The sequence below is a fragment of the Trifolium pratense genome, linkage group LG4, assembly GCF_020283565.1.
Source record: "Trifolium pratense cultivar HEN17-A07 linkage group LG4, ARS_RC_1.1, whole genome shotgun sequence".
Lineage (NCBI taxonomy): Eukaryota > Viridiplantae > Streptophyta > Magnoliopsida > Fabales > Fabaceae > Trifolium > Trifolium pratense.
Window position 1 is genome coordinate 52,300,734 of NC_060062.1, and position 11,445 is coordinate 52,312,178.

Consider the following 11,445-nt stretch of genomic DNA (forward strand, 5'->3'; position numbering starts at 1 on the left):
TGTTGTTTATTGAGAAAAGGGTAGAGAGCGAAAATTAAATGCAATTTGCATTTAATTTTATGAGAATAAGGGAAAAACATTCTTGAAAATGACTTTCTCCCTTATAACTTGGGACAACAAAATGAGTTTTTTTCCCTTATAATTTGGGACGGAGGAAGTATCAAATAGTTTAGATCAAAATGTTTCAATGCAATTTGGTTTATGGTTTGGTTCAGTTAACAATTAACTATATTTTTTAATACCCTTCTTTAGACACTATTAATTATTTAAGTTTGTTTTTTTGACAAAAATTATTTAAGTTTGTTAAAATCTTGTTTTCATTATAAACTCATTTTACGTTTTTATGTATGATTTTTGTGTTAAAATTGTTTTGATTGAAATCAGAAGTCAAAATTAATTTACAAAATTTATCTCTCTTTAAAATTGGTAAAATCACTTAAACTCATACGTTTTCACATACTTATATTTTAGTTGGTCTAGCATACAAAAAATCCCAAGGCTTTATGATAAGAATAATATATTAGGTAAACAATACTGAATTTACCAGCCGAGTTCATGATTCGACTCCACCTATAGACAAAACGAGTTGACGTAAAAATTCGATTCTAACAATCTTGATCACAGTAGTTTAATAGTGTGAAAGACACTTTTTTGTTGTTTAGAGAAACGGTCAAAATAGTGTACATTCCTTATTTGTTTATGACAAGTGAATGGTATTTGTTTAAGTAGAGGGAATAAACTAATGGAGCATAAACTAATTAATCAAATGTTCATAAAAGAGCTCAATCATCAAGTAAATAAACAATATTATGGGTTCATCAAGGTATATGTTCTGCTAGTGTCATGTATCAAACAGTTTTTAAAAGAAACAATTTTTGTTTCAAGTTTACATGTCTTTTTAGGAAACATAAAGATAGAGTATAATGTACGTATGTTCTTTTTTTGTTGTTGCTGGTGTATACATGTAAACACATACATTCATGCTCCTTAATCCTCTTCTGTTCAAGATTAGTTTAAGGAGCATAGAATAAAGCTTGATCAATGTCAAACACTGTTTTTCTCTTGAGTACTACGATATCTCACCTTAATATAGAACAAAACAATTTGGTCTAAAGTAGCAAACATAAGTCTAAAAACACAGTTCCACTTGAGGGGAAAAAAATAAACAAATCATAATAAATGTGTTACAGCAAAAAAACATCCCTTAAAAAAGGAAAGACAACAAAATGAGAATATAATTTTTTTTTGGCTATGTAATGAAAATTAGACTTTCCAAATTCAATGGCAACTAATCCTTGACAAAAATGGAGTTACCACAAAGTTAAATCCATGATTTGCACTATCACATGACAGTGTCAATTTAACACTCCAACCTTTCTCTATAGTACTCCACTCTATAATTTGACTGCTGTGGCAGTTAGATTAATCCAAAGACTTGTATTTTACCGTTGAGACAATATCGGCTACATACAATCTAAACTGTTAATAATCCGGAGTCATACCGACAATCTCTAGGAAACAAAATTTTGGATTCCACAAGTTTAGGATATCCACTTTTTGTTAGGAAAATAGACTTCAAAGGTATTGAGATTGTATTCTTTCTCTGTTCTCTTCCCACCATGTTTTTGCATTTACCTCGCCAAATCTTTCCCGGCTGCAAATATAAGCGTTAAGCCAAATTCTATGTAATTTCACCAATCCAAATAACTTATGACATGTACATAAGTTGTTTTCCATAAACTCTCCATGATAGCTTATGAAAACAACTTGTAACTTATATGAAAACAGTTTGACTTTATTTTAGATTTTGTTATAAAAGTAGCGTATGCACAACACATAATATATGATAAGTGCTTATGCTATGAGTGCATAATTAACTTGTTTATCCAAACATGGCTAAAATCAATAAGGAACATGTTTTTGGAAGATGCATTATAGTACCTGAATCTGACACGTCTAAGTTCCCTAGTACCATCGGATAACTGTCTGATTGTAATGTAAACTCCAGGCTCATCTTGTTCAACCCATTCTGACTCCATTTCACTTGCATTGCTAATAGAAGGTTCATCTCTAGATGATGTGGTTGCCCTTGACGGTTCCATAGATGACCCTGCTTGAAAGTGGTGGCCTCCGCCTTGATCTAACTGTCCAGATGGTTTGTAGTGACTTCGTGGTGTCCAATCCTTAACTGATGCCATAGGACTTTCTCTTGCTGATGCTGATGTCAATCGCGAGTAAGTAGAATCTCTTTGCTGCTCAAATTGTGACAAAAATATAAGGTTATAATCTTTAATATATATACATCGTCAGTGTAAAAAAAAACTTTAGATTATTACCTCATCGGCCTCAGATCTTGGAGGAGTGTTGAGAGCTTGTCTATTAAATCGTTGGACATTGTAAAGTTCCATGATTCTGTCGTAATTCTCGCCCCACCATTTTTGAGCTTGCCATTTATTGAACATCTCACGGCTTCAAATTCAAATGCTAAGTATTGTCAGTCTTTGCTCCTACATTGATAATTATTACATTTTCAACAACTAAAAATTCTCATATACTTTCTTTGTGTGTAGTATTAGGGCCTAAGGTACCCTTTACTTTGAAAACTTGATTCCACATTTCAGCTAAATCATTAGATTCAATAGCTGCAGCACCAAGTAAAGAACAATTGTGCCAGCCGTTAAGAATCAAATTAAGGTGAGCTATTGAAAGAGCTTATTTGCGGTTTATTTGAATTTATCTTATGACATAGGTAGTTGTGTAAGTATCGAGAAAAACTTATAGAAAATAGCTTATGTTATATCCATGTGTTATATTCAGTTATTTTTAATAAGTTTCCTAGATAGCTTATTGAAAAAGCTGCAATTAATATAAGCCAATGTTTGGATTCCCGTCCAGTTTTCCATTTTTCGCGTCTCAATAGGTGTTAATGTGAGAAGCTCCAAATTGTGACTTCAGCTGAACGTGCAGTGGAGTGGCATTCCACTGTGAGACCAAACATACACCAAGTATAGATTAAGCACATTTTTCTTTGATTAAGTTCAAGTTTATTGGTTGTTGATTTACAATACCTGAAACGAATTCTCTTGAGATCATTTCCACCATTAGGAAGAGAAACAAAGGTAATATGAACCCCTGGCTCAACCTGTGCCATCCATTCCTTAGGTTCATCCTCATCCTCTAACACTACATCACAGACGGATGCAGAGTCGCGTCCTCTAGGGGTACGGTCTCCGGCATATCTTGCACCAGGGTAGTTAGAAGTAGTGAAGTCCCATGCAGGAGTTGAACTTGAACTTGCACCTCCAATATAAGGGTATGGAACACCTTCTGAGATTGTGTCAAAATCTGGATATGGTCTATTTCCTTTCTTGTTGTAGCTGCTTGATCCTCCTGTGCAGGGTTTGCATTGCTTGTAAGCACCCGAAAACTTTAGCGCCATATCCTTTATCTGCATACAAAGAATTAATAACTTAATAACTATGAAAGCACAAACACAAATGTTGGACACGACACTAGTAATACTTTGAGGATAAACCACATTCGTTGGTATTATGTCAGTATTGAACACCAATATGTCTTCAATAGTAATGAAGCACGGACACAAACACGAACACCGGCCACGACACGGACACTGACACATCGACAACAAACGACATAATTCAATGTAATCATAAGTGTCGGTGTCAGACACATGAGAGCAACCATAAACTGTTTTTTGAGTAACTTCTCTTGAAAATCATTTTTGATAGATGATTATTTTATAATATGTAACAAACAAATTCTAAATTCGTTAAGCACATAACACAAGTTACTCATCTTTTACAGTTCATATAACTTTGGCTGTTTTATACTTTTACAAATTGGGATTAAGGAATAGTTAATTGGTATATTATGTGTCCAAGATGGATTTTGAGCACTTAATAATTTATTAATAAAATTTAGTACTATAAAGTGGGGAGTAGGGACAACTTAAAATGATGTTTTATATTTTAAAATGTGACAAAGGTTTCAAAAATCAAAATATTAGAGACATCTTCCTTTTCTTCTAACGATGTAGATCCACCTGCACATACTTTATCTTGAATATGTTGCCTAAACAATGATTTATTAGATGATTAAAAAAGAGGGTAGATGAAGAACTATGTGTATACTTTCTAGATGAATCAAATACAAAATAATACAATTAAATTCTTCAGCATTAAGAAAACACATTTTATTTTTATTGGAACTGAACCAACCAAGGAATCTCTTTTTGTTTTTAAAATATCTTCATGACTAATATATTTGAAATAATTTAGAGATTAAAATGTTAATAAAGAGAACAATAAATTGAGATAAAAATATCGATTATTTAGTATTGGTGGAATGAGACAAGTTGAGTATAATGAGCATAGGATATACTTTATTATGATCTTATTTAAACTTATAAATCTTTTTTGACTAATTAAACTTATATATCTTAATAAACTTGCTTTGATTGTTTGGTTTGGTGGTCGGAACAAAAAACTCACGTCCCAATGACCCCGTCTGCCGTGATTTTTAAGCTCCGGTTAGTGGCTTCCGTCAAAATTGCAAACATGTAGTTGGACATCGTCGCGCCGCAAAAACAAACATACATCTAATCATAAAAGAGTGGTGCAAAGAATGTTAGAGAATAATTGCTAGCATTGGTCACACGAATATTGAGAGACTATAACAACATAAGTACAATGTTTGTGAAACATAGCACAAGGAAAGGATAGGGGGCCGGGAACCATGTCTGAGGAGTCTAAGGTTTCAGGCATAGGTCATTTTCATAGAAACACCTTTTACAGCTGGACAGATGAAGAATGTTTTTGGATTAAGGATACAAGTGGATGAGACGAAGAATATTTTGACACCGTAATTTTGTCGAAGTTTCAAATTATAGTATTTATCAAAATTACAGTATGTCACCGTAATTTCGCTAAACTCAAAGACTAATGTACTTAAAGAATTGAGAGTTCACTTTCTAGCTTAAAGCAAAAACATTAAGAAATGTGAATATATATACTTTAATGATGTAAACACATTTGAAGAGTTTAAATTTTCTCCCTTTTTTAACATTGGTAATAATAGAAAACTTTTGAAAAAACATTGTATAGACAAAAATTCAAGGATGGGCCACACAAAGGATGAGAATATGGCAGACCCTTCTGTGTGTTAGGAATCTTTCCATAACATCAAAGCTCTATTTACGAATATTGAACATGTATGTTATGTTATGTTATGTTCCCACTACTACTCAATATGTAACTCATTAAAATATTTGACTAAGACATTTTGCTTTTTCTTTTTCACAAAGTTACAAAAAATTAATTCAGGGAAACCAAATCAAGATATATTGGGTAATTAGTGAATAATAATCAATCAAAATTATTGGAAGTAAGATAAGATAGCTACTAGCTAGTACTAGTAATAATATAAATATATTATTGTTTTAATTAGTAAAATCTGACAAGTAAGATATACTAGAAAGTAAAGTAACCAAAAAAGATGAGTGGAATTAGATTAATATAGTATGATAATATTTGCATATTTAAAAGTGGCTAAAGAGTTTTCCTTAATTGATTATATTAATTCACTAAAGTACAAAAAATAAGGGAGTGGAAAAGGATTGATTGGTTGGTAACTAGCAATGAAGGACGTCAGCTAAGGTCAGAAAAATGTGGCAACACAGCATGCTCTCTCATAAAACATATCACAATCAGACAAGAGCAAAATGGACCCCCAAGCATTTTTTAAAAATATATTCATGTTTGTTCTTATTATTACTTAACCAAATTAACAATTAACATAATTAATTAGAATGTACAATAAGAGAAAACAAAATTAATATGATATTTAAAATTGAAGGTGACATTTATTTTAAGACAGCTTTTTTGTGTGCCAATGTGACAAGTAGCTAGTAATAGTTAGGTGGACTAAGATGAAATAAATAAGAACACATTCTTATCCGTTTAAATATGATTTTTTGGTTTTTGACTTGCAAGTTTTTTTTTATTCTAAAATGTGAGTAATAATCAGGAGGGGACTATAACTACTTGATGTCAGAACTGACCCCCGAACCAGATTAAATAGGTAGTGAAAGAAAAATAAAAAAAATTAAAATAAGACATATGTTTTTAAAATAAAAATGACACTAGCTAGTATAAGTTGAATCAAAAGTGGTGCCCATCAACCAAATATGGTGCTAAGATTTGTTTGTTTTGAGCAAATATGCAAAAAGAGCTTAGAAAAGCAAAAAATGTGGGGAAAGAAGAGAGAGAGAGAGTAAGAACCTGAGTAGTAAGGCTTTTGACGGCTTCTTTAGTATTAGGCGTGCCACTCTCACGCCCATCTTCATCCCTCTCATCTGATGTTTGTTTCGTACAAGCTATGCATGTAAACATCTTTTTTCTTTAATCACACTCTTTTTCCTTTTCTTTCAATTATTAATTATTTCCTACAAATAATAACACAACCACATCAACAAATCAACCATATAGTACTACTATATTGGACTTGGAATAATAAATAACAACATGTGCATTGGTTTTTTGTGTATTAATATAATAGAGTGACCAAGTTTAAAAAAAAGAAGGGGCAAAATTGGTAATGGGTAGGTAGAGGCAATCACTTTCATTGAATGAATGAAACAGTGACAAAAGTTATACAAATATAATAACACACATAACATTAGTTAATTAGTTACTAGGAGTAGTTAGAATGCAACTAAAAAACAACAAATTATAGTTAAGAAGGAAATGTACTAACTAACAAGAGTGAGAATGCAATTATAAATAAATATGCAAAATAAGATACACAATAAAGCAAAAGGAAAATGGAATATGTGTTTCTAAAGGGGAAATGAAATGGTCCTATGTGGAATAATAATAATAATAATAATATGGGGCAAAAGAGAAAGATAAAAAAAGCAAAATTGAGTTGCTCGGGATTAGAGCAAGATCGAAAGTGTGATCTCAAAAATCTCAAAAGAAGGAAACAATGGGCCTATAATTAAAAGGAGAGAAAGAAACAAACAATATGGGGCAAGGAATGACCAAAGTACTATACTATGTGCTTTGCTTTACAACAAACACAAATTCTAAAGAAAAAAATTAAATAAAAGGAAACTAAAGCATGTTCAAATCCAAACCGAAGTTTCTAACACATCTTAGTAGGGAGGACTACGGTTCGATCCCACAACTACGATTGAGAGAGAGCTGAAATTATTTGATGCCAAAACTATACCAAACCAGATTAAAGTGATGGTGAAAGCTAAAAATCCAAACCAAAGTTTCTAACACACCTTTTATTCATTTCAATTGAAAAAATAAATAAATAAATAAATTTCACATTCAAATTCAAATTCTAAAATAGAGTAAGAAAACTAAGATAAAACATCATAAAAAAAAGCACTAATTTTTGCCAATGTTGGTTGGTAGAATTCCTTCATACTTTGCAGAAATACTAGTTCAACTTCTGTTATCAGTATTAGGACTTTATTAATGAACAAATTTTAAATATATTTATAAACACAATTTGGGTCTTGGATATCTATTAATGTCCGAGACCCATATACTTAAAAAAATTCCATAAACAACACACTAATTATTTTTAATTTTTTGTGAAAAGGAAAAACTAATGTATTATTCTTTCTTTCTTCTGATTCTCACTTTATCTTTAATTAAAATCACATCATCAACATCAACCACATTCCCCAATGCAATGAGACTCAAAATCAAATCAATATGAGCTGGAGAGACTAGAGAGAGAGAGAGAGAGAGAATGTACGTATTTTGGGGATTTGAGAGAAGCAATATATACTCGCTCGCTGGTTTTGAATCAGTGTTTGTCGGAAGAAGATGAAGAAGAATGGATGCAGCAGAAGTCTAGTAGTAGAATCAGAATCAGAAGAAGGAAAAAAAATTAATGGTAATTAATTGGTACAAGTATTAATAATTTAGCTTTACTCTGAAAAGTGAAAATTAATTAGTGTCATTACTATTCGAAAACGACTTAACAAGCAAACCTCAACTGCTTCTCATTCTTTTGTCTCTCTCATTACTCAATCACAGATACTCTCCAGCTATTATCATTTTCATTATTTTCATTTCATTATGCACACGTTCATTTGTCTCCAATCTTTTTTTCAAAAACATTTTGATGTCAGAACTGACTCTGAACCAGATTAAGCAGTACAATGTAAACGGATACCGGTGGTGAAAAAAATAAATAATAATACCCATCTGGTCACACCGTTGTTATAAAAACAAATCAGTTTTGAAGTTCGTCGATGAATTTAATCCGATCAAAATATATCGGCGAATCTCTGAAATGATTTGTTTTAAATGATTACAAAGAAAAAGGAAACATACTACAAAACAAAGATAATTCATATTCATTTCAAAAAAATGAAAAAGCTTCCATAAAAAAAAAAATAAGAACTTACCTTATGTGAAGTACTCCTCAATGAAATGAAGCAACCTAAACAACGAGATTTTCGCTTTTCCTTTTGCTTTTTAGCTTTTCATTTTTTCCATCTCCAAACACAGCAAATAATCGCTTCTTGAACGTGATTAAGTGAGCTAAGGAAGAAGAATGAGTGAGAGAGTGATGAGAAATAGAAAACAAAATATCGGAGGTACGATATTTTAACGAGAAGATCGAGTACGAGGATTAAGAATGAGTGCGTCCGAATTTTTTTTGGAAGATTAGAGAGAGAGAGACAGAAGAAAGAGAGAGAATGAGAAAAAATGAGGTTGTTGTGTTTATATAGTAGGGGAGAGGAAAGTTAACGGCGTGAGTGGAAAACGTTAAAATAAACGGAAAATGTTTGGCGTGAGTTGAGGAATTTGTTGTATTAGAAACAAGGTTGCGGAAAGAATGGTCTAGTGCGTAGAAGACATAAGGGACCCATGTGTTTGTGTTTGTTTTGATGCAATGGGAGTATGAGGAATCTGTAACGTGTTTGTGAGTAGTGTACGTGTTGGGGATTAGATTACAGTAAGTTGTTGGTTGTGATTTTAATGGCAGGAATTACACGGTTGTGATTTATGATTATGTAGAATTTTGTAATCAATGTTATCATTTGTTTTATCTTGATTTATGGGTGAAATTGTGGAATATTCTAATTCATAATCATCATAATTGAGTAGTACAAACATATATAATCCGGTGCTTTTTTTTTTGTTTGACTCACACACAAATCATAATGGAGTCATCTAGGTTCGAACTCCGATCATGGAGTTCAGATATCTTCCATTTAGGCTATTATCCATTCCATTTGATTACATAGATATTCAACACGTGTCCAAAAAATCATTGAAGGGCTGAGATTAAAAGATGAAAAAAATTGTATAATAAAAATAAAATTAGATTGACGTTCCCTCTGGTGTAACTCTTCCGTCTTCCTCCCATGGCCACTGCCGCCCATCTCCGTCAAACGCAGCAGCGTCCAAAATCGCTTTTCTCTCCTCTTTTCTCCCAATATATCATGAGTGAACCGCTCTATTCGGCCGCCGCTGTCACGAACAATCCCCATATCAAATCTTTCATCTTTACAACTTGTCCGTTTAAGAAGGAAATGGCGACTCCGGCGAACAGCGATGATAGAATGAAGGGAGGAAGAATTATTAGCGTGGAGACGAAGAGATATTTTGAATGTGTTATTTAATCTCAGCCCTTAGATATTGTTTTTGCACGTGGCATACATCTAGACATTTAAAAGGACTAAATGGACATGCTCTAAATGGAGCAAACCTTGACTCCCGATCATGATGCTCGATAATTGTAATTTTGACATTTCTGTCAATTGAGTTAAAATTTGTGGACATATAATCCGGCTCTTTTAAAGTGAGTGATTTATTTTTTGATGTAAAGTTAGTAATACTAGTATCAAACATTAATGAATATTTCCTCCATAAAAGTCCATTTTTCAGATTTATTGAATAACAAATGTATCTTGTCTATATTATAGATCAAATACATCAGTTATTCAATAAATCTGAAAAAAACTAACTTTTGTTTATAATTAAGGATAGCAAAAGTAAGTCAAAGGTAGATATTATTTATAGCTATAAAATACTTGATTTCTCATTTTACACATTATTCACTTTAGAAGATCGAATCCATTAACATACACACTTTAATTATAAGTAAATATTATTCAGATTCATTGAATGACCGATGTATATCATCTATATTAAGTTAGATACATTAATTATTCAATAATTTTTTTTAACACAAACAAACTTAATCTAAGTGTATTTTTGACCTATTATTAGGTCAATTTACTTCGGATATAAAATTTCAATCAAATGGTGAATTTTGTAAAATTCGTATTCGTCATAGCGTTATTGACAAGTGGTGCATCATGCACCACTTGATCAACTTGTTACATACTAGACAAAGTCTATATATATATGGTATATGTTATGGTATATTTCAATCCAACGGTCGATTTTGTAATGCGATTATCCGATAAAAAATTATCGGAGGTGTCATATAAAAAGTTTGACACCTTGGTGTCATTTGATGTCAACCCATATATATATATATATATATATATATATATATATATATATATATATATATATATATATATATATATATATATATATATTCTAAATTAGTTAGGAATTTATTTTCCGTGCCAAACCAATTTTCAGTATATGCACAAAGGAATTGGTTGAAAACCAAGATTACCTTATGTTTGAGCCTAAATGAGTGTACAAATGTTTTGACAATGCTCCAATGTTGATTTTAGACCATCAATCCAACCAAAAACAAAAAAAAAAAATTGAGAGAAATTTAGGTTGAGCATAGATGAAGAAGAAGTGATGAAGTACAATGGATAATATAGCTGGTGTGTATAAATGAAATGACCAATTCTGAATGTATTTTGTGTACCCAAGAGAGCATACAAGTTTTTCGAACTAAAAAATGGTTTCGTTTATACTATCCTCTTCTTACCCTAAAGCGATCTTGAATGATTAAAGTCGAGATACTAATTTTTCCTATGTTTCCTCTCGGGTTATTTCACGGAATGTTCCGCATAGGCGTGTCCTAATCGAAACCTATTCCCCTATTCTCATGGTGAGAAGGTTGGTGAACCCATTAAGCTTTATTAATCTCATTTCCCCCTTGTCTAGCCTTATATGTCCGATATTACCTCTCGGTCGTTCGATCTCTATCTCAAGTAAGCAAACATATGATCATCATGCTTACAAGATAAAATAGTGGCATAAGACTAGATTAATCAAAATAAGATGTTATAACATAAAGTAAGGATAGAAATCGCAAAAAGAGATAAACTAAACTAAGAACACAAGATAAAAAAATAAAAGAAAGAACTTTATTGATAATGTATGGGTGTATACAAGATGAAACTTCATCCTTTTACAAGTGATAGAGGCCATATATATAGCCTTAAGAAGCTTAACT

General features: G+C 31.7%; 1 protein-coding gene across 1 annotated transcript; it reads right to left on the reverse strand.

Annotated features, from left to right (window-relative positions):
* Window positions 1-1,095: 1,095 nt before the first annotated feature.
* LOC123881497 (protein BREVIS RADIX) lies at window positions 1,096-8,748 on the reverse strand. The gene is made up of 6 exons (XM_045930201.1): window positions 8,453-8,748; window positions 6,300-6,463; window positions 3,069-3,448; window positions 2,337-2,469; window positions 1,942-2,252; window positions 1,096-1,654 (listed from the first exon to the last, which is right to left on the reverse strand). The coding sequence occupies exons 2-6, from the start codon at window positions 6,408-6,410 to the stop codon at window positions 1,576-1,578; spliced, it is 1,014 nt and encodes a 337-aa protein (XP_045786157.1). The 5' UTR covers window positions 6,411-6,463; window positions 8,453-8,748; the 3' UTR covers window positions 1,096-1,575.
* Window positions 8,749-11,445: the final 2,697 nt, after the last annotated feature.

Excerpts from the sequence above, each read along its gene's own strand:
- LOC123881497 (XM_045930201.1), bottom strand. The coding sequence starts at position 6,410 with ATGTTTACATGCATAGCTTGTACGAAACAAACATCAGATGAGAGGGAT. Across the intron at positions 3,449-6,299 it reads TCAAAAGCCTTACTACTCAG|ATAAAGGATATGGCGCTAAA; the intron begins GTTCTTACTCTC and ends CTTTGTATGCAG. Across the intron at positions 1,655-1,941 it reads CTTAGACGTGTCAGATTCAG|CCGGGAAAGATTTGGCGAGG; the intron begins GTACTATAATGC and ends TTATATTTGCAG.